At 31.1% G+C, this 24,853-nt stretch overlaps 1 protein-coding gene and 2 pseudogenes across 3 annotated transcripts; 1 reads left to right on the top strand and 2 right to left on the bottom strand.

Annotated features, from left to right (window-relative positions):
• The first annotated feature begins 676 nt into the window (after window positions 1-676).
• Window positions 677-1,914, top strand: BDBG_06799 (uncharacterized protein). The gene has a single exon (XM_031722777.1). It carries the CDS (start codon window positions 1,550-1,552, stop codon window positions 1,865-1,867), a length of 318 nt encoding a protein of 105 aa, XP_031579638.1. The 5' UTR covers window positions 677-1,549; the 3' UTR covers window positions 1,868-1,914.
• A 6,396-nt stretch (window positions 1,915-8,310) lies between these two features.
• On the bottom strand, window positions 8,311-8,399 carry BDBG_17447 (annotated as a pseudogene). Its single transcript has one exon. The product of its transcript is annotated as a tRNA-OTHER (tRNA).
• A 7,946-nt stretch (window positions 8,400-16,345) lies between these two features.
• Window positions 16,346-16,434, bottom strand: BDBG_17446 (annotated as a pseudogene). Its single transcript has one exon. The product of its transcript is annotated as a tRNA-OTHER (tRNA).
• Window positions 16,435-24,853: the final 8,419 nt, after the last annotated feature.

Here is a 24,853-nt window from a genome sequence, read left to right as displayed (position 1 = left end):
AAATAAAATCTCTAATTATACAAGTCTGTTTATTTTATTCTTGTTTGCTATCCTCTCATCGGGGAGCGAGGCAACAATTAGCGTATTTTTCTGCCACCTCAATTATTGACTGCTTATTGGCTGAAAGCCACGAATTCAACTTGCCTATTGGCCATATCAAGGCGGTAAGACACAACGCTAATTGTTGCCTCGCTCCTAGACAAGAGAGTAGCAAGTTTATAGTAATATATTAAATAACTTTTTTTAAAATATTTTTCAGTGTAAAAGCATAATTTTTATTTATTATATTACACTAGTTCTAATATAATTAGTATATTACTATATATAATTTAATCAGTTTTAATTTTTTATAAACTTTATTTCACAGATATCTCAATATATACTTCATAGATTTTTTAAATATATATTAAATATAGAAATTTCTAAATATAGAGATCTCTGAATAGAGGTCTCATTTAATATAAAGCATTATTTGTACAATCTTCAATAAGAAGATTTTAATTGTTAATACAATCAGTATCAATTATATGTGCTCATTGAAACACTAGTATAAAATACTCAAAAAGAAGAAAAGAAGTTGTCCTAGAATGAAGCAATCACATGCAATCAGCTGCTAGTATAATAATAAATGGCTCCGTGTATCCTTCATCAGTCTCCATCCAGTTCGCTCACGGTTGGGCCAGCGGGGAAACGAGATTGATATCGTCCGACATCTTCCGTTGGGCACTTCAGCTTGATGCGCCTGAGATCATTTGGGCTTTACAGGATTGCGGATTGTCCCGAATCGATAACTAAATATACCATCGGCTAAGAAACATTCAATATCTGGGTATGCTATGCTAGGACGTGTTCCAATTTGAGGAGGGGTGGGAATTTACAGCCAGAATTCTACTTCAACTGGAATAACTCACGATGTTTCCCGAAGGGCAAAATGAGAGCGTCATCCTGGATACTTGGCGTTGAAAGGGGGGGGCTGAAATGAATACAACAGCAACTCTCAATGCTCCCATCGCCCGGTTTTCCCAGCTGACATATATTTATATCATACCGCTCTCGAACGTCAGAGCGCGGAAACATTCGGCCTGTATTTATAACCCTGAGGGCCTCGCAGGGCAATTTACGGCTTCCTGTCCCCTGAAGCTTGACACGTTCCTTCATTCAACATGAGAGCTGAGGTCTGCGTTTTAAACGGGACAAAATTCAATGGGGGGAACTCCATTTTCTTGGAGTCATATGGATGAGTCTCTATTTTCTAAAAGCAATAATGACCCTACCCTATCGTCATTGGGAATTTCCCAAAATATTTGTTTCAGTGATATGATGGTGCGTCTCAATATTTCCGGTGGCTCTGGAAATATTGTCCGCGATTTATCTCAAGACTTTCTACATATCTTCGGGAGAAAGGGCAGAGAAAGCTGCCATAATCAAGCACCAATCCCACGTTTACTTCCAAGATGGCAGCTCATGGGAACTTCAATGGACAACTTAATATGCCACCGGCTAAGAAACATTCAATCATGAGTACTTTGGAACTAGCACATGAACTAAAATGGGCTCTGAATTATATTTGACGACGGAGGGAAAAAGAAAAAAGAAAAAGAAAAATCCCTCAGCAACAATGAGTTTCCTGATTCCACAGGCACAGTGGACCTCCTGCTCTCAGAGCATCAATATTGAGCATGGACGTACCAGAGTCCGTGCCATTCCAGTTGAATTACGAAACCGGACCTCTCTTGAACCAAAACAAACGGGGCCTCATGGGTCATTGCGAGGAATGCAAAACACTGCTCACAAAACGAGAATGCCGGTACCATTCAATCATTGCAAAAGTGTACGGAGCAATCTAAATTTATTGGCACAAGAATAGCTAAGAGCAACAACAAGGACGACATCGCACTCGGATTGAACTCATTTGACGTAATGAAGTTTACCGGGCGCTGTGGAGGATTGGTCGAACAGACCATTACACAAGCTCCAAAATGCAGCCAATGCGCTACATATCTCAGGGTCAAGCTCATCTCCCATCAGCTTCCATGCTGCCATGGAGCTCAACCACCAACAGTACAATTCAATATATCTTCCTTCAAATAGCGGCCAACTTGACACAGATACCCCCGAGCAACCTAGGATACCAGCAACTTGCGGCCCTTTAAACCCATATTCAATGTTCAATATAATAAGCTTTGCTTTCGAAACCTTGCCACTGGCTATATGCCTCATTCTCATGCTTTGCACAAATCCAATTTCACATCCCCTGAAATACCTAGTTTGTCGTGCTTATGGCGTGTGGGTTACGGTGAGCACAAGCATATCAGGGCATCTCACCTGGGTCAAAGGGCATCAAGTTACACCTATTGAGGCTTGTTGCAGTTGCCTGTCATAAAATCGCGGCAGAACTCTACACCAGGGCAGATGGAGGGGGCTCAGAAAGCCGCCGGGTCGTCCGACACCACCGCCTAGCAATCATCAATTGATTTGGGCCGCCGCGCCAAATCTAGCTAAGTTGTTCCACGAACACTACGAGGCGCGGGAACAGAATACAAATGAAGTGGCAGATGCTGTTGAACACTGAGCCGAATATCATTTAACCAGTCCGTTGACGTTGTTCTATTTGACCCGGGAAACTCTGGCCAGGGAGTACGTATAAAACCAACCCATCTCTTATCCCGTTTTACAACGTGCCCATGGGATAAATGTATGTACTATTCCCAAGGTCTCACGAACGCTGATAGTGCAACAGCGCTCATATCCACCCAAATTCAAAGGGTGAAAGATATTCCAGTTCTCCAACCAGCAGATCAAGAGGTTTGTCAGGTTTAACTATCTCGAGACATCAATCTGATCATCTATGCTTGTACGATACATGATTTCTCCTGGATTGCTCTGGCGGCCGGGTTGGGTTGGCCTAGTTTGATCCAATGGTCATGCACATATATACCATGACATATATGAAGCGGAAACCGCCTAATCCTAGACAGCGATGATGTGTGCGCTATCCCCAAAGATGAGCCTGGGCTATTTGAACAAATGAAGAAACTTACTTGATGAAAAACCGCCTACAGCAAGTGACCAACCATACGCACCTCCATTGTGGCGGCCGCGGTGTCTCATTGAAGTTAGTTGAATGATTGATCCTACTTATTTTCCTTGTCTGACCCTCTCACCCTCGTTTACGATCGTACAGTACATTTTCATCCACCTCTAGCCATCCTTTAGACCTCGAACCTGTGTTGAAACACAGTTCTCTGGCGGTTCTTGACAAAATTAAGAGAAAAACACCCATAGATATTCACTCAGCCCGCAGGAATTGAGTGGTGGTGCAGCAGCAGCGTGTTTGTCACTTCATTTGGTCGCATTTTCGAACACAAGGGAATGAATACCCCGTTCAGCATAATGTACATATATTTACATCATCATGCTTCGTCAATCAGAAATTATACTGCTTGACAACAAGACTTGATTGAGGTGCTAATGAGCGCGCGATTTGATGTGGAGCATTTCTTACAGAGAGCAAGAGTTGTAGGTTTTTGAAGATCAAGGGGCTCAGAGCAGACCTGGTATGTGTCAGTGATGAGGGACTGTATCAGCAGATGAAGCTCAAAGCTCCACATTTGCTTGACAGTCCTGTTGGTGGAAGTTCAAGGTGTTCTATATGTTGGTTAGTTGGGAAGAGGAGAGGGAATAATATTGTTGATTCACACAAGCAAAGCATGTGTGCAAGCAATGGAACTTCACAACAAGCTTTCTTCAAATGAAATGGAAGAAACAGGATATTTTGTTGCTTTGGGGAAACAATGGAATATATATATTAAGGGTAAACTGAATACAGCCTTCTGAAGCAAACAATAAAATAACCAATCACAAATGAAAACTAACTGTAGAATAGCAATAATCAATCCACTTTGCTTACTCTCTTATGAGCAGACATCAGATGTTTTGTTTGAAATATGTGGATGCAGATATGAATTAGTGATACATGAAACAAGTCTGACAACAACACATTGAATCAGATCTTGGTGCTTGGGGTATCAAAGTTACAGTGAGAGAATCTCTTCAGTCTTTCCTTGTAAGAAAAGAAGAAAGAAAGTAACAATATTATCATCTGTGAATCAAGAGTAAATTCCGCCTTTGGAAAGCAAAGAATGCTTGATAAACAGCAACTAGCATCTTTTAATGACTAATATAAGATGGTTTTTTTTTGTTCATGTGTGTGCAATAATAATGCAACCAACATATCAAGCTCAAAGGTGTGTGTGTACATATATATATTTATGTTCTTGTTGGGTTGTGACACAATTCTTAATCAAGAAATGTTTCAAACAACAAAATACAGCCCTCCACACTCTTAAATGATACCAGGTTATGCTTGCAAAGGGAGTTAGGTTTCAAGTGTAGAAGTAACTTTTAAGGATGGACCTGATGCTCTAATCTAAGATCAAACCTTACAATGCAGTTGCCACAAGGCGTATGATAGGCGTTGATGAATGAGACGTGATTTAGACCCAAGGCAAGAGAAGAATAGAAATAAAAGTATAAAACCTCGAAACTCAATCCATCACTTCCAACCAAACCCAAAAGGGGGCGCTCGGTGTCAGGAGTAAATGTGACAGCTGGCGACGTGGAACATTTATGCCATACCATACCATAGTATTTTGTTTCATGGAGGAGGACCCTTTGCTGGTTGCTGATCAGTCATTTATTCTACGGAGTATTCTGAGCCAGTGATACAGCCAAAAAGAAGACAAATCCCAAGTGCATATCCAACAGGGCGGGCGGTGTAAAACTTCAAATCGTACGCTTTAAAACCCCCTTATTTAAAATCCATGCTACGACAAGCCAACTTCCGGCACTCGAATATTTAGCCCCAGAGGTTAGTGGTAGTAGTAGTTACAGTGCAAATATTTGCCATGGGTCGAAACCCTCATACTGATAAGTTGCCGTTCAAGTCGAGCTTGAGCTTGAGCTTGGTGGACAAGTAAAAAGAAATACAGGCCAGCAGCCATCGTCATGGCTGGAGAGCAACTAACTAACTTACAGATTAGTTAGTTACATCAGAGAAGGAAAGGCAGCGAACGAAACGTCAAATTCTACAGGGAATATAATCACACGAAGCCGGATTTTGGGATCCAGCTTTTTTTTGGGGCTGGTGAGATTTCGATCATCCATGGACCATGGAGAAATATGTCATCCACCAACATCCATTTAATATTGCAGCTCCCTGACTTAAAATCAGCTATTTAACTAAATAGGGAAATGTGACGTTGAGTCGGACATCAGCGCCTGAAATATTATTTCCGATTTCCCGCTCATTCTATGGATAGTATGTTCCTGTAAAAAGATGCCAGCCTATTTATTGTGAAGCTGGCCAACGCTTGCTTGCTTGCCTTGTCGCTGCTTCCTCGTCTCGTCTGTTAAGTTAGTTATTTGCAGAGCGAAGCGAAGCAAATATATGATGAAAACCCTGGTCATTAAAAGTGGAGAATTTCCTTTTTGAGGTTCTTGGCGCGAATACAGCTCACTGATTGATGTAGAATTAAGTGAAGTGCAATCCTGTGACATTGCACTATATCTCTGCATGCTCACAACGCGTTCATCTTTCATCTCATCAATCATCTACTTCATACAGATTCTTGAATCAGGGTTTTCATCATATATTTGCTTCACTTCACTCTGCAAATAATAGATTATACATCTCATTAATTATCTACTTTATACAGATTCTTAAATAGATAATATATCTAATCAATCATCTTTCATAGATTCTCAAGAATGAATAATATATTAAAAGTCTGTGTTCACTGCTTATGAAATCAGTCTCTTGATTAATTTATTTCTTTACAGTGTTCTATTACTTCTACAGCTGTCTGTCTTCAATATCATACTTAGAGAACTCAGGTATTGTAATCTTCTCTCATTACATCTTTTCTATTGCTGATTATCTCTTTACACTGTGTAGAACTGTAAACAGATATATATAGTAAAACTAGATTCTTCTACAGTTATAGATTCTGTGATAAATAAGTCTGAACTCTCTCTATTATCTTAGATATATTAATACTTTATATAATTAATAGCAGTCTCTCAGACCTGTTAATAGTCTATTAAAACAGATATATTATCTAAGATTAAGTTTTATTACTGTGAGATTTATAGTTTTAATATATCTTTATTAACAGTAGTCTATAAAGAGAAAACTATCATTCAAAGAGCTCACTGTGTTATCAGATATTATAGAGAATATTTCTTACTAACTTTATTCTTAACTCAATTGAAAAAACAGCTGCAGCTGTTATCTTTAATAATTAATTTATCTTTTAGTTCTACAGATCTCTCTTCAGTCTTTTATCAATTATCTATATTATTATTTAACTTATTTCTAAGTTAATCTTATTTCACTTTTTCAGATATACTTTCACTGTAAATAACTTTTATACTGTTTTTCTTATTCTTAACTTTTTAAAACTCTGTTTCTCAGAGCTCTGCAGATATGTTTATTAATTAATTTAATAGAAGAGTTAGCAGTCTTTTAATATCTCAGTACTTTATATAATCTGAAAGCTTAATTAATATATTAAATATAGAAGTTCTCACAATTCTTCAGAAATATAATCAGTCATAGACTATAATTATCTCAGACTTTTCAATAAATCTTCAGAGTTTTACTTATTTTACAGATTCAGCTGTTAATTCTGATAATTAACAGTATATATAGAAATTTTATAACATATTTAAAGATTTACAGATAAAGATCTGTAGCTATTATTAAATTCACTAGTTTAGAATAAATCTTTAAAATAATATTTATACTTATTATCATGCTATTGATTTGAGATGACTGTCTGATAAGCTATTTTTATTCTCTTAAGAGAATAATCTTAATCTCAGTAATCTTGATTCAGATCTCTCTATTCTCAGTCAGATTAAAAAGATATTAATTTTATATATATATATCTTCATTGAGATCTGTCAAGTCAGAGAACATCAGTATAAGTATAAAGATTATATTATTAACTTTCTTAGAGACACTGATTATATTTATAATACTCTCTCACTTCTTTCTAAGAATCTTAATATTATTATATTAAAGTCTTTAAATTTAAATACAGATTCTCACTTATAATATCAGTTTTACTGAGATTTTATAATTTATAAAGAAGCTATTATTTAATAACTAATCTATCTTTATAAAAATTATTCTGATTATCAGAATATTGTAATTGATAAAAAGACTTAAAACTAGTTATCTGAAAATAAAAATATCTCTGATCAGATTTCTTTTCACAAGCTTAATAAACAAGAATTAATGATTATTGAGAATGAGAATTATTTAAATCTTAATAACTTAAATATCTTATCTGAATACTCTGATATTTCAGATCTTTTAATCTCACAGTCTGAAGTTGAGTAACTTTATTATAAACTTGAAATATTATAATAAGAATAGATTGATTATCTTACTCTATCTTCAGTCTGTAATATATTACTTAGTGAGTTTAATAACACTTATTTACTCTTTTCTTAAGTCTTTTCAATACTTTTCTTATAAGATGAAGCTGAATTCATTCTCTCTAGATAAAGAATAATTAATCTTACAGATTATACATAGTTTCTTCTTAAATATTATAACAGTCACTTTATCTGTTATAGCTATTTTTAATATATTCTTTTTAATTCTCTATTCTACAGATAGATTAATAATCAGAACTGCTTTTTCTATAATTAAACTAATTCTCTTATTAAGAATCTCACTCTACAGAAGCTGCAGACTGCTTTTACTACTAATACTTCATAATCTATCACAATTTTAAATTCACTTACACAGTTTACAGAGAGTCTTTATAAAATCTGTTCTTTTTAAAATATAAAATGTTATCAGCTATAGATCTATGTTTAAAATATTAAATCTCTGCATCTATTTCTTACTCTCTCAGCTGTAAATTATCACTGAAATAATCTGATACATCACTTCTCTGACTATATTATTTAAAAGTATGACACTGATCTTGAGAGATTGAAGTTTGTAAGAGATAGTTATTATTATTATTATTATTCTTTCATTATACTCATATGCAAGCAGAGCTTATGATGAGTTCTTATGTAATGTTAAATACAGGTTAAGTGTTGATTATACAGAAGGAAATACAGGTGTTGAGATCATGTCAAGATAACAAGAACATAGAAAAATACAAAGAAGTGACAATTAGATACATGCAATAATAACTTCCCAGCTCAGAAACATAGAGTGATTCATTGAAGTGATTTGTACACCTCTGTATTTATTAGAAACCTGAGGTGCTTCCGGATTTAATGTATCCCCTACGGGTTTCGAACCCACGCGCCTTGGTTTCCCACGTCAAGGCGCTACCAGGTGACTGCATTAACCATTCGGCCACTGGGGCTATGTAAGAGATAGTATTTATAACTATTCTACTATTATAATATGACAGAACTGAAGTGATGACTAGTCAGTGATATTACATAGAGATAGTTATTTAAGAAGCTGTATAAGTGAGCTTAACTATCTTGCTTAAATAGTAAGCTCATAGGCTACAGAGTTATTGCAAGAATATCACAGATATAATACTTAGTATACTAAGAAGATTGTATAAGAAATGCAGTAACTCTTATATATATTTCAGTAGAAGAAAAATGAATCACTGACTTTTTTAATAAGAAGTCAGCATCTAGCTATTCTATATAAATAATAAGCTGATACTCTTCTCTTATTTCATAAGTAAGAATAATCAGAGTGATATCTCAGTAGTATCTCACTATTAAGAAAGAGTAATCTGCTAATCTTATATAAAAGTAAGATTCTCTTATTTATTAATTGAATCTTTCTACAATATATCTGAATAATATTATAGAGTGATTGAAAACTGATTTAAATAATCTGCAGAATGAATGAAATTATCTGTATAAAAGTAATGAGTTATATGAAACTGCAGCAGAGTCTCAATATAGTCAGAGATATGATAATATTCTTCTCTTTAAGAGCATAGTTCTGATACTCTTAAGATTATCAGATTAGAAATTATCTTTATTATATAGTAATAGTTACTCACTGATTTAACAGCACATGTACTGCATATAATACAAAGAAATAGATGAGTTTTTCTACTAACTGTGTAGATCTTTCTTTTCTCATCTTTATTCAAATCAAATATATAATAAGTGAGTTTCTTATATATCAATTTGAGATATGAAAAACATAGTTAATAAGTAACTTACAGATCTTTCATTATATTCTGTTCTATATATAAAATTCTCTATAAAAGTAATGTATTTTAGAGACAAAGTTAATAGTAGTAATAGAATTTTTTAAAAAGATCTTTTTCTTCTATAATATATTTTTCTTCTCTTCTCTTCAATTGTAATAGTGAGTGCATAAGAGTATTATTCTTGAAAGATAATAAAGAACTTATTCTAATATTTTCTAGTAGATAAATGTCTTTATAATGCAGCTGCAGTCTCTGTGACTGTCAAGAAAACTCAGTTGAAGATAGAGATAGTAGTGTTAATAAACTGCAGAAGTACTGCTCTTATTATTATATCTTCTTCTTCTTCTCTCTCTACTTCTCTTACAGCTGTGACAGTAGTTATTATATCTTGCAGTGAGATGTCATCTCTTCTACTAATCAGTTCATTTATATTCAGTTCTTTCTCTGCTTTTCTCATTGCTGTTGTAATACTGCTCTCTCTCTCAGTCAACACAGTGATATATAACTCTGTGTGATTATTCAGAGAGAAACTCAGAGAGAGCTTGATTCTGAGAACAGTGACTCTGAGAAGCTCAATTCATAGTTTCTCTTTCACAGTATATCTGAGCTCTGCTCAGAATACTGCTGAGTTGAGTTTATAAAATTCTGCAGTTCTCTTATCTTCTCTCTATAAGAAGACTTCAGTACAGTCTCTAATTAGTATTATTACTTATCTGCACTGCACTAAGCAGCTGAAGAAAGAGAAGATTTTATATACTCATCTCTTCTCTCACTCTCATTATTTCTGTTATATCTGTAACAATAACTTCTGTCTCTTTATAAGTATTATCTCATAGAAAGATGTCATATCAGCTCTGATAAAAAGCTCAGATACTTAAGCAGTACAGAGTGAGAGTCTCAGAGCTTTAAGTGTTAACAGATTCTATCAAGACTGAGAAGATCTCTCTTGCTTATCTGTAAAAGAAGATGAAAGTATGAGTCTCTGAGATGAAAAAGTATCTCAGAATGACTGATTTTAAGAAGAGATTAGTTAGTATCACTATTAAAAGTATTATAGAGATTAATTACTGATTAAAGAGAATCTCATTTCAATTAAAGTAGATGACTGAAATACTTTATAAATTAATAAGTTAATACTTTAAATATCTCTTATACTCTTCTACACTATGCTTCTCTACAGTATCACAGTACTAACTTCTCAGCAGATAAAGATGCTAATGCTAGAGATTTCAACAGTGAAGAATAAGTTTGATAAGAATGTAATTATTAATAAATAGACTCTGATTTCTTCTTTTTACTTTTTCAACAGACTGCAGCTTTATTAGAATAGTAGTAGTCTGTAAATTAATAATATTAATCTTTATTAATTTTAAATATTTCTTTCTTTTCTTATTAATTACTTCAGGAATTTTACACTTGTGTAGTCTTATTAAACTTCTAAAAACTCTTTGAGAGAAAATAAAAGAAGAGTATTATAAAGTTTACAAGATATCAGCTTATTACTGTGAGATCATCTTTAAAAAACTCTTTAAGAAAAATAAGAAGTCTTAAGCAGTATTTCTTATTCAATATCTCTGATATGTAATAGAGTAATCTTTACTAGTTATCTTATAACTTATAATCTCTTTCTCAGTATTTTTCAAATACTTAAGTGATTCTTATAAATTCTCTGATAATAAATAATCTTCTCATTTTATAAGATATTGAAGCTTACTGTAATATATTCACTTATTCAATATTTTCTTTATAAGATATTCAGTATTACTCTTAATTTTAATACTATTCAGCTGAGATAGCTTCATCTCAGAGTATTACTTATAGAGCTTTAAATAGAAAATGTGAAAAACAGAATGAATTGATTTCAATTCTGAGAGTAATTTTAACTTATATATCTATTTACTTATTACTCTTATTACTGAGAAAGATTCTAGTCATCACTTACTGAGCTTCTTATATAGTTTTATTATCTTGATATTCTTTGCTGAAAGTAGTACTTGATTCTCTATCAAGAACTTCATTGAAAGATGTTTTCAATTATAGTATTTTGTGGCGGGCTGCGCCCGATCAATTATATAGACTATTTCATTACACTTCATAGATTCTTTCATTCCCGATCATCAATTCTCAGCCGCTACGAACGCGCGTAACATACACTTCAATTCTCAGTCATTTTCAATCATCAATTCTCAGCTGCTATGAACACATGTATATTCTTCCACTCTGAAGCTTCACTGCATACACTATCACATACACATATAAATATTCATCTCAATCACTGATTCTCGCACTTTCTCTTTCTTTCCTTCTTTAATGTTTTTATCTTTGTTATATAAGACCTATCAATATTATATCAATCTATTCAGTGTAGGCCTCTTACACTATAAAAACATTCATTGTCTTCTCATTAGAAACAATTATTCATTGAAAGATATCTGAACATGTAACAATGCATAAGAAATAGAGAAACAGTCAAACAGTTAAGTGAACATTAAGTTCTTAGATAGAAGCTTGCTCATCAGTCACTCTGACTCTGTAATAAGATCTTATGAAGAGAATAAGATCTTATAAGAGAATATCAGTGAAAGATCTGAGAGTTCTGACACTCAGATATATGAGAATATGATTACACTTCTTCAGATTTCACAGATATCACATATTTAATAATCAATATAATCATGTCTAACAATAATATGAAACTCTTAAACATAAGTATAAATGCAATGCTACAGTGACTCTGAGCAATGTTGAAATTATAACAGCAACAGATAGCAGATATATATATAACTCAACAACTTCAATACAAAGAGATTCAATGATTAACTCATGCAATTTCAACATCTATAGAATCAAATATAAAAGTACTAAAAGAACACTTAGATACTTCTGTATATTTTAATGCTTCTGATCTCACTCTCTACTCATCATGAAGAATAAAAATGCTCATGAAACTGAGTGTAGATGAAGATGCTATTAGTTTATTAATCAATCAAAATTAATATATCAATGAATGATTGAAAGATTGTATGAAACAGAAGTTTCATTCATGAATAAAAGCATGTGAATCAGTGTTATGAATATCTGATAATATTATGAAATATCTTGATATTCTGTTCTGAGACACTGCTATGTAATAGAAAGTATTAGATTAATTACAGAGTATCTGACAGAGAAACACTTCTCTTATAACATTTATCTCTGATTTCAATGTCAAGATTCTAGAAGCAGATGATCAATCTTGAAAGAATTAAATAAAGATTAACATGCTTAAGAAGATATTGACTTTTGAACTCTTACAGACTCTTATAAGTGTAGACAAAGATCAGACTTATAAAGGCTTCTGCACACAGCTTTAGACATTGAATAACTGTCTTATCAAGCTTAAGAGTATACAGAACAGTGACAGAAGACATTACATCTCAGTTACTTATACACTCATACTGAAGAGAAGTAACAGCAATGATGCAGATATCATGAACTGAATAGATTCAAATGTTTATACACAAGCAAGAGTTTCTGCTGTTTGAACAGGCTTTCAAGTCTCTGAAATCACTTCTGAAGAAGTTGCTGATCAACATCAATATAAAGTGTACATTAACTGTAACTGATCAGAACACATTTCTTTCAACTGCTAATTAATCTATATATCTTCACACTTGAGAGAAAGATCAGTGCCTGTCTGCATTAATCACATTGCAGTGAAGAAAGATTCAGAAGATAACTATGAGAATGCTCTGATGAAACAGAGAAAAGATTAGCTTCTGTTCAAATTTATAAATAGAAGCTTGAAGAGATCAGATGATAATAATTTAAAGAGAAGATAATAATGAATACAATTCTTATATCTACTGTGATTGATAACATGTATAATATGAAAGCTATGATAGACAGCAGTCTATATCACTATGTAATAATAAAATTTTCAGTTATAAGACATTATAATCTTCAGTGTATCTCTTTATTAAAACTCTGACTTCTCACAGAATTTAATAATCTGAAAGATGTTTATATCTGTTACATAATGAAACTAAATATAGATGTGAGAGAATATTAATGTGAAGATATCTATACATATGAAGTTAATAATCTTAATTATAATCTTATGTTAGAACTTGTCTGACTATCTGAATAAGATATCTTACTGAATACTTGAAACAGAAGCTTGATATTCTCTAATAATGATAGAATTCATGAAGATAATATTCACAAGACTATGAATCTTACACAGATCTCTGTCAACACTTATAAAATACTTTAAAAAAGAAGTTATTATCAAAATTACTGACAGAGTCACTGATAAGTTCACTGATAGCAGAATTATATATCAATCTATTTCATCAGTCTGACTAATATTAAAAAGACTCTAGAAAAGTTATCTTATATTATAATAACAGATTCTTGTACAAAACTCTCTCAATAATATCATGAATATCTAGATGTCTTTTAATAAGATAATATTATAAATATATCTCTCTTACAAGGTTCTGAAGTGAATCATAGTATTAAGTTAGAGAAAAAGAATAATAAGAACTCTGAATCATTATAGAGCTCTCTTTATAACATGTCTCAAGATAAACTTCTTCTTCTTCAAAAGACACTCAATAATCTGTTAAATAAAGAATTCATACACATTAGTAACTCTTTCATCACAGCTTCTATTCTCTTTATAAAGAAATCAGATAAAGAACTCTGATTCTGTGTAAACTACTGAGATCTGAACAGATTGATAAAGAAAGATTGATATCTCTTATCTCTCATCAATGAAATTCTAGCATGAATCAGATAAGCTCAATAGTTTATAAAACTAGATATTATTATCATGTTTTATAAGATTTATATTACTGAAGAAGATGAATGACTTACAGTATTCTGAATATATTATAGTCTCTTTGAATAAATAGTCACACTCTTTGAACTGATTAACATTCTCAGTATATTTCAGAAGTATATTAACTGAGCACTCTGAGATTTTCTTAATAAGTTTATATCTACTTATCTAGATGACATTCTCATCTTCACTGATAAATTCAGAAAAGAATATTAAGAATATATATGAAAGATATTACAACAGCTATAAGAAGCAGAACTACTGATAGATATTGATAAGTATGATTTTAAAGTTAAGAGTATTAAGTATCTGAGTTTTATTATAGAAGCTGATAAGAGAATTTGAATGAATTCTGAGAAAGTCTTCATTATTCTTGAATGAAAAGCTCTGCATACTGTGAAAGATGTACAAAGCTTCATCAGATTTACTAACTTCTATCAGTGATTTATATAAAACTTCTCAGATATTATAAGACTACTTATAGATCTTATTAAGAAAGACTCAGTATTTTAATAATCAGCAGATACTGAAGCTGCATTTACACAGATAAAGAAGATATTTATTAATACTTTTCTACTGATAATATTTGATTCTGATCATAAGACAGTTATTAAAGCTAATTTCTCTGACTATATAATAGAAGAAGTGATATTATAATATAATAATAAAGATGTTCTATAATTATATATTTTTATATCTAAGAAACTGAGTCTCACTGAATGCAATTATAAGATTTATAATAAGAAACTTCTCATAATTATACACTGTTTAGAAGAATGAGACTCTGAACTCTGAAGTATCTCTGAATTTGAGATAGTTATAGATTATAAGAATTTTAAATACTTTATAACTATCTATAAACTTACTGAATAACAGATATAATAATCTGAGTTCTTAAGCTGCTTTCATTTTATAATATACTACTATTCTGACAGTCAGAACTTGATGACAGATGTCCTCTTATAATAAGAGTAGAATATATCATTTAATATAATAGATACTTGCTGAATGAACTGAGAGCATCAGCTCTTGAATCTGAAGATACTAGTTAATTAAGATGAAACAGCTCACAGTACTATATATACTTCTCTGATTAGAACTATCACTGCTATCTCAACTTCTTCTGAATCTACATTAGATAAGCTATAATATACAGCAGCTTAAACTGATGAACTTCTTCAAGCACTCACTGAAGCAGTATAATAAAAAGCATCTTAATTTTTTCCAGAATTATATGTAAGAACTGATATCTCAGAATATTCAATTGATGATAATAACACTCTATGATTCTATGAATGACACTAAGTCTCTCACTCTGAATTCTTACACACTCAGATAATACAAGAGATGTATAATTTATATATAACTGATCATTCAGACTGTGAATAACTGTATAGAATAATCTCTCAAGAGTTCTATTAATCTGAGATATTAAACAGTATCAGATATTTTGTCTGAAACTATAATCACTATTCTTTCATTATCTTATGAAAGAACTGTAGAAAAGATCTACTGAAATCACTTAATATTTCTAATAGAATCTGATAAGATATAGTAATTAACTTTGCTATTAATTTATCTAAGAGTAAGAATTATAGAAACATTCTGATCATTGTGAATTGATTAAGTAAAGATATAATATTAAAATCTTGTAATAAGATGAATACTGAATAAGTCATTGAAGCTTTTCTACAGAGCTTATTCTATCAGATATATGAATTACTGAGATTCATAGTATTAAATCAGAGCTGTTAATTTATGAGTACTCTCTGAACTAGAATCTGTCAAGTTCTCAAGATTATGTACTGTCTGTTAACTGTCTATCACTCTGAGACTGATAATACATTAGAATGAATAATTCAGACTGTAAAGAATTATCTTTATGAATTTTATAATTACTTATAAGATAATTAATATAATCTTCTTCTATATACAGAGATTGCTATTAACAGTCAAGATGTTATTTTAATAGATATAAGTCTGTTCTTTCTTATACATAGATATTATATAAAAGTGTTATTATTATTATTATTATTCTTTCATTATACTCATATGCAAGCGGAGCTTATGATGAGTCCTTGCGTGATGTTAAATACAGGCCAAGTGTTGGTTATACAGGAGGAAATACAGGTGTTGAGACCACGCCAAGATAACAAGAACATAGGAAATACAAAGGAGTGACAATTAGATACATGCGATAATAACTTCCCAGCCCAGGAACATAGAGCGATTTATTGAAGCGATTTGTACACCTCTGTATTTATTAGAAACCTGAGGTGCTTGAGTTCCGGATTTAATGTATCCCCTGCGGGTTTCGAACCCACACGCCTTGGTTTCCCACGCCAAGGCGCTACCGGGTGGCCGCATTAACCATTCGGCCACCGGGGCTATATAAAAGTGTTGAATCTTCTAAAGATTACACAGTTCACACTGAATCTCTGCAGTCTGATTCAGATCACTGATAATATAGTAATAAAGCTCTGAGATGTCTATGATTGAGTAGAGATCTTCATGACAACTGTAAAACAAGGGCCCGGTGGCGTAGTGGTTAACTACGCTACCATGGAGCCCCAATTAGCGGCCTTCCCCCCGGGGAATGAATGCCAAGAGAGGGCAGGTTCAAACCCTGCAAGGGCCATCTTAACCACAGCTTCCACTGTTAAGTTATAAAACAGTACTGAGGACCTCTGAGTGCACTATAGTGAATCATTATCAAGCTTAAGATGTTCATCCTGAGAGTCCCCAAGTGCTAATTCTCACTGATCTTAGAATTAACAGTCTCTCAGACACTTTAAGTTAGATCAGTACTAGAGTGATTGAGATCTAGAATACTCACAGAATAGTGAATCATTGTCAAGCTTAACTGATCAGGTCTCATCCCCCTCACTCTAGACACTCACTTCTGAGGAATGAGATTTAAAAACTATCTGATTAGAACACCCTGGGCCTAGTAAGAACCTAGATGAGATGAGACCTAGACACTCTTAATAGGTGATTAGTATAAGCAAGACTGTGACAGCCAATTGATAGACTGAAATGCTGAGATTGACAGCTGGAAGATTAGAGACTTAACTAGAATTGAGTAGCTCTGATATTATTCTTAGTGAGAATTTCACTTATGAGTAAGCTAGTTACAGAAGCTAGCTGAGTGATGACTCTTTAGAGAGAATGATAATCTCTGAAGTGAGCCTGAGAGAACAGAGGCAGTGATCAGTTATATAGAGTGTTAAAAATATGTATATAGCTTAAGATGTAAACTGCAGAGATCTTGTTCTGTAACTCTCTTTACTATACTTGTTTTCTTCTGTTCTTTTCTCTATCTATTTAATATATCTATCTTTAAGACTATATTCTCTTTTCTTTTGTCATAATATTTTCAAATAATTTCAAACTATTAGAAGGTGTTGAAATACTGTAATTTATAAACAGTTTTTGTATTCTGAGCTGGAATTTTCTGATTTTATATATTTGAAATTGATAAATGTATAATAGTTGACTCTATAGATATAGGAAAAACTCTGAGAACTAAAGATTCTCAGATAAATATCATAGTCTCTGACTGTATACATCTATAATTGAAGAATAATAATAATAATAATAATAACTGTAAAACAAGATTAAGAGAATTAAATCAATATTTATCAAGACTCTGTTAAATAATATAAAATAGAAGATCTGATATGATTGAATCTTAAGAATATATAAATCACATATTTATCTTATATACTAGATTATCATCACATCAGATATAAAGTAATAAAAGTTCTAAATAGTCACAACTACTGTCTTAACACATTATCAGAAATTTATAATATATTTCATACAAGCTTGCTCTGCTACACTATCACTGATTCATTCTCTTCTCAGTTGACTTCTGACTGACAGTCACCAGACATCATAGAAGAAGATAATGAGCTTGAGTGAGAGATTGAGAATATTCTTGATAAGAGATCTCACAGCTGCAGCTGATAATATCTTATAAAATGAGTTAGCTATGATTAACTGATCTGAACTCTGAGTTCTGTATTATTCAAAATAGCAGCTCTTGACTGATGAGAACTGCTTCTGAAAGAAGAGAGCTAATGTAGCGGGCTGCACTCAATCAATTATATAGACTATTTCATTACACTTCATAGATTCTTTCATTTCCGATCGCTGATTCTCAGCTGCTACAAACGTGTGTAATATATGCTCTGATTCTCAGTCATTCTCAATTGCCAATTCTCAGCTGCTATGAATATGTGTATATTCTTCCACCTTGAAGCTTCACTGTGTATGTTATTACATACATGTATAAATATTCATCTTGATCACTGATTCTTGCACTTTCTCTTTCTTTCCTTCTTTAATGTTTTTATCTTTGTTATATAAGACCTATCAATATTATACTGATCTATTCAGCGTAGGCCTCTTACATATTTTATCTGCTACTTCTGAGCACAGTGAATGCTTTTCATCATCTTCTTATAAATTTTATTCAAAAGTTTCAATCTTACTTTTACTTCTGATACTGAGAGATACTCTGTTCTCTGTATCTATTTAATATTCTGACTGTCTATCTCTCTCTTTGAAATGTTATTCATGATGTCACTGAGTAACAAAGAATTATATTTATAATAAATATAGAAAGAAGATATCTTTAAGATTGTATTCTTTGTATTATTATATATAAATTTAACAGTCAGAAGATGTTTAAGTCAATTATTCTAATAATATAAATAGAATGCTTAAAGATACTGTTCTAGTATCTGATTCTGATATTCAGTCTGATTATCTATCTGTGAATGAAATGCAGTACTGAAAAGACATCTTATTATAAGATAATAGTAAAAAGCTGATCAGTATTTACTGATGAAGAGAAATTCTTAATCTGTTATCAATGATTTCAGAGTACTATGATTATAAATAATAATATTTAAAAATAGATCAGTCAATTCAGAGGCTTTAATCTTTTTATAAATAGAAATATATTTAATCATCTTTATAAAGCAGTTAATAATAATTAAAATTGAGTTATATTCTTTAACTCTTGTCAACTTCAGTAGATTAACTATGAAATTCATTGATAGATTCTGTCATGAGCTCTTTAAAACAGGTAGTGATATCAACTCACTGTATTACTTATACTGCAGAATCTTTATTCTTTGATAAATATTATAAGTTTTAATATACTCTTTAACATCTGTTCAGAGCTTGTCTTAAATATATTTATATTTTAGAAGCTTCTCAGTCTTCTCTAATCTGAAGTGCTCTGTATGAGAATTATTATAATGAATTCTTAATAACTTCTGATATACTGCTCTACTATGAGAGATAAAGACTGAATCATTCAGCAGTAGAAGTTCACATTCTTCTAGTTATCAGTGACTTGATTTCTTAGCAGTACTGTCTCACTCAGAGTCTGTCTCTTTCAAGTTTAAACTGAATTCTTTCTTCTTCAACTTCTGAATTTAAGCTGCAGTAGAGATGTTTCTCTTCTATAATTTATCAATGAATTTCAAAAGTAGTCAGATTGAAAGATTGTAGACTGTTTCATTCTTTATCAATTTAATAATAGTAAGATATAATATAAGAAACTCATGATCTTCAGTGTCAGTCTTCTGCAGAGACCCGGGTTTTCTTTCATCTTCTATACTAAGTTATGCAGCTGTCTTATTAGCACTGTTTCTAAGCTTCAGAGAATCTTAACTCTCTGCAGTCAGCTTCTTCTGCAGTGATGACAGAGATTCTTTTATAGAATTCTTCTCTGTATTAATAATATTATAATCAGATTATCTAGACAGTGTGTTAGCAGAGTTAAGCTAATCTGAACAGTATCAGATATAGAAATCATACTCTGAAAGCAGCTCTGCTCATCTGACTTGATATTCTATTAAGCTCTTTATTGTTAAGAAGTAATGCAGATTTGTATAATTAGTAAGAACTTGCACTGAGTACTTACTACTCTGAAGATAATGTTATCAGATCTTAAAGAATTTATTAATTACTAATATCTCTTAATTATAAGTATTATACCTTCTCTGCATGAGTGATAACTTCTTGAAGAAGAAGATCACTGATTTTTATTTACAGTATCTTATAGACTTTATAAAAAAGTCTTCTCTTATAGATATTTTATTATCTGTATTCTCAAAGATAATTATTCTCTGATTCTTTTAATATTGAAAGATCTCTGATGTTAACTGTGAAAAGATTTCACAGATCTCATTCTCAGATACATCAGTCTCACACTGAGTAAGTCAGAGTTAAAGTAATTCAGTATTGTAATATCTATAAAAGCCTGTTTTAATTCTGCAAATGTCTGCACAGTATCTTAAGTAAGAATAAACAGTCTCATTTTTCTGTCTTTCACACTTCTCTTTAACATATCTATAAGAAGAACAGTAATCTATGAATATATATAGATAAATTATCTGTAGAAGTTTGTAAATCTCAGAAACATCTGCATCTCATAGTATATCTACAGCATCAGTCAGTTCTCAATAATGAAGACCTGACTTCTGTTTATTGAAATACTATTTATCTCAATAATATAATCTAAGAAATCAATCTTCTGCCTGTAGAATGAGCATTTTTCAGTGTTTGTATAGTATTAATACTGTCTTAAGTGACTTAACACTTCTTAAATATGAGTATTATATTCTTTCTCTGTTTTCAAGAAGATTAGAATGTTATTCAAGTATACTATACAGAAGATGTTGACAAGGCTCTGCAGTATCTTATTTATATAGATCTGAAAGATGACTGAAGTATTATAAAGATTAAAAGATAAAACAAGATATTCAAAATTACTGTACTTGATATGAAAAGTCATTTTCTAAATATTATCTTTGTTAACTCTTGTAAGAGGCCTACGCCGAATAGATCAGTATAATATTGATAGGTCTTATATAATAAAGAGAAAAATGTTAGAGAAGGAAAGAAAGAGAAAGTGCAAGAATCAGTGATCAAAGTGAATATTTATACATGTATGTGATGATGTATGCAGTGGTGCTTCAGAGCGGAAGAATATACATATATTCATAGCAGCCGAGAATCAGTGATTGAAATATACACATTCATAGTAGCTAAGAATTGATGATCGGGAATGAGACAGTAGAAATCTATGAAGTGTACAGAATAGTCTATATAATTAATCAGATGCAGTCTGTCATATTAGTTCTCTTCTTTCAGAAGCAGTTCTCATCAGTCAAGAGTCACTGTTTCAGATAACACAGAACTCAGAGTTCAGATCAGTTGATTATAGCTGACTCATTTCATAAGATATTATTAATTACAGTCATGTGATCTCTCATTAAGAATATCTTTAATCTCTCACTTAAGCTTATTATCTTCTTCTATGATCCCTGACAGCTGTCAGTTGAAAATTAGTTAAGAAGAGAACAGATCAGTGACAGTGCAGCAGAGTAAGCTTATATGAAAGATATTATAAATCTCTGATAATATGTCAAGATAATAGTTATAACTATCTAGAACTTCTATCACTTTATACTTAATATGACAGTAATCTAGTGTATAAGATGAATATATGATTCATATATTCTTAAGATTTAATTATACTAGATCTTCTATCTTATATTATTCAGCAGAATCTTGATAAATATTAATTTAATTCTCTTGATCTTGTTTTACAGTTATTATGAAGATCTCTACTTAATCACAGACATCTCAGAGCTTTATTACTATATTATCAGTAATCTGAATTGAACTGCAGAGATTCAATATAAACTGTGTAATCTCTAGAAGATTTAACATCTTTATGTAATAACTGTGTGTAAGAAAGAACAGGCTTATATCTGTTGAAATAGTATCTTATTCATTGATAGTGACCTCTGTGTGTAGAAGCAAATCATGTCAATTATCTTATAAGTAATTACAGAACTTATGAAGATAGTTCTTTATAATCTGAATTATTTATTCTAATACATCATCAGTCTCAGAGTAATAGATAGTTAACAGATAGTATATAATCTTGAGAACTTGACAGATTCTTATTCAGAGAGTACTCATGAATTGATAACTCTGATTCAATACTATTAATCTTGATAATTTATACATCTAATAGAATGAACTCTGTAAGAAGACTTCAATAACTTGTTCAGTATTTATCTTATTACAAGATTTCAATATTATATCTTTACTTAGTCAGTTAATGATGATCAGAATATTTCTACAACTCTTACTCTTAGATAGATTAATAGTAAAATTAATTACTATATCTTATCAGATTCTATTAGAAATATTAAGTGATTTCAGTAGATCTTTTCTATAGTTCTTTTATAAAATAATAGAAGAATAGTAGTTGCAGTTTCAGATAAAGCATCTGATACTGTTTAATATCTCAGATTAATAGAACTCTTAGAAGATTATTCTATATAGTTATTCACAGTCTGAATAATCAGTTATATATAAATCATGCATCTCTTGTATTATCTGAGTATGTAAGAATTTAAAGTGAGAGATTCAGTATTATTCATGAAATTATAAAGTATTATTATCATTAATTGAATATTCTGAGATGTTGATTCTTACATATAATTCTGAAAGAAATTAGAATACTTCTTATCATACTACTTCAGTAAATGCTTAAAGAAGTTCATTAGTTTAAGCTACTATATATTATAGCTCATCTAATGTAGATTCAGAAGAAGTTGAAATATCAGTAATAGTTCTAATCAGAGAAGTATATATAATACTATAAGCTGTTTTATCTTAATTAACTAGTATCTTCAGATTCAAAAGTCAGTGCTCTTAGTTCATTTAGTAAGTATCTATTATATCAGATGATATATCTTACTCTTATTATAAGAGAGTATCTATTATCAAGTTCTGACTGTCAGAACAGTAGTGTATTATAAAATGAAAGTAACTTAAGAACTCAGATTATTATATCTGTTATTCAGTGAGTTTATAAGTAGTTATAAAGTATTTAAGATTCTTATAATCTATGACTATCTTAAATTCAGAGATACTTCAGAGTTCAGAGTCTCATTCTTCTAAATAATATATAATTATGAGAAGCTTCTTATCATAGATCTTATAATTGCATTCAGCAGGACTTAGTTTCTTAGATATAAAGATACATGATTATAGAATATCTTTATTATTATATTATAATATCACTTCTTCTGTTATATAGTCAGAGAAATCAGCTTTAATAACTATTTTATAATCAGAATTGAATATTATCAGTAGAGAAATATTAATGAATATCTTCTTTATCTGTATAAATGCAGCTTCAGTGTCTGCTGATTATTGAAATACTGAGTTCTTCTTAGTGAGTTCTGTAAATAATCTTATAATATCTGAGAAGTTTCATATAAATTGCTGATAGCAGTTAGCAAATTCAATGAAGCTTTATACATCTTTCACAGTATATGAAGCTTCTCATTCAAGAATGACAGATTATTATTATTATTCTTCTTCAATTATAGATGTATGCAGTCAGAGACTATGACATCTACCTGAGAACTTTTAGTTCTCAGAGTTTTTCCTATATCTGTAAAGTTAACTATTATACATTCATCAATTTCAGATATGCAAAATCAGAAAATTCCAGCTCAGAATACAAAAACTGTTTACAAATTGCAGTGTTTTAACATCATCTCATACTTTGAAACCATTTGACAATATCATGACAAAGGAAAAGAGAACACAGTCTTAAAGATAGACACATTAAATAGATAGACAGAAAGAAATTGAAAGAAAAAGATAAAATAAAGAAAGACTGTAATAAAACAAATTATTAAAAGATAGTATATAGCTGTTTTAACAGACTATATCTGGTTGATTTCCTCCTCTTCATATTCAGATAATTCTGAATTTAGTCATTTTCTTGTAGCTGCTTGAGTTTCTGATAGAAAGTCTATTAAGTATTTAATTCCTGTCTCAGTTGAGAATAAGAATCTTATATTTAATTGATTTAGATCATACTTCTCTTTCAATCTGACTCTGAGACTATTGTATAATGCACAGTGCATTACAATATACTCAGGATTCTCATTTGTATTGCAGAATGAGTATTCTATTGAGTCAAATCTATCATCAAATCTTTGTATATAAGATTTGAAATAGTCATGTTCTAGTTTCAGCTGTATTATAGATGAGAATATTTTCTTTTTACATTTAATTGAACAAGATTTTCACTTGGGTTTTGTTTCAAATCTTGAATAATGTATACTCTTCTTTTGTTTTTACCAGCTTTCATTTCACTTGTCTAAACAAGATTCTTTTATTTTTCTCTTTATAAAAGACTAGGACATAATTTTTTGAATAGATCTGCTTAATTCTGCACTCTTTTTTACAGCTGAATCAGTCAATTCATTGCTATGAATATTCATATGAGCAGGAACTCAGTGTAGATAAATTATCAGCTTTGATATTCTTCTCTTTTGAATTTTTAAAACAGAGTTTAAGATCAGTTCAAGATTCATTTGATTATTATGAATCTGACTATTTCTAAGTCTTTTTAAAGCAGCTTGACTATCAGAGAATATTCATGCCTCTTTCAAACAATTTCCTCTTTTATAAGATTTTATTTCAATGAGTTTGAAAGCTTTCACTATTGCAAATAGTTCAGCATCAAAGACTTTACATTCAGAGCCTAGATTTCAGAAATCTGAGATAAAATTGATATTATCTTCAGTATAAGCAATGTCTGTGTCTAATCTATTCAAGTTCTCATTTTTTGAGCTATCTGAATAAATCAGAATAGAGTCTTTTATATTGATTGTAGAAATTCTCTTCAAATACTGTTCATATTCTTTCTCTTTTGATAGTTCACTTATTTGTAAGTCTATAAGAGATT

Source organism: Blastomyces gilchristii, assembly GCF_000003855.2.
Source record: "Blastomyces gilchristii SLH14081 genomic scaffold supercont1.14, whole genome shotgun sequence".
Lineage (NCBI taxonomy): Eukaryota > Fungi > Ascomycota > Eurotiomycetes > Onygenales > Ajellomycetaceae > Blastomyces > Blastomyces gilchristii.
The sequence above is the reverse complement of the archived record's forward strand: the minus strand, read 5'-3'. Positions and strand labels throughout refer to the sequence as shown.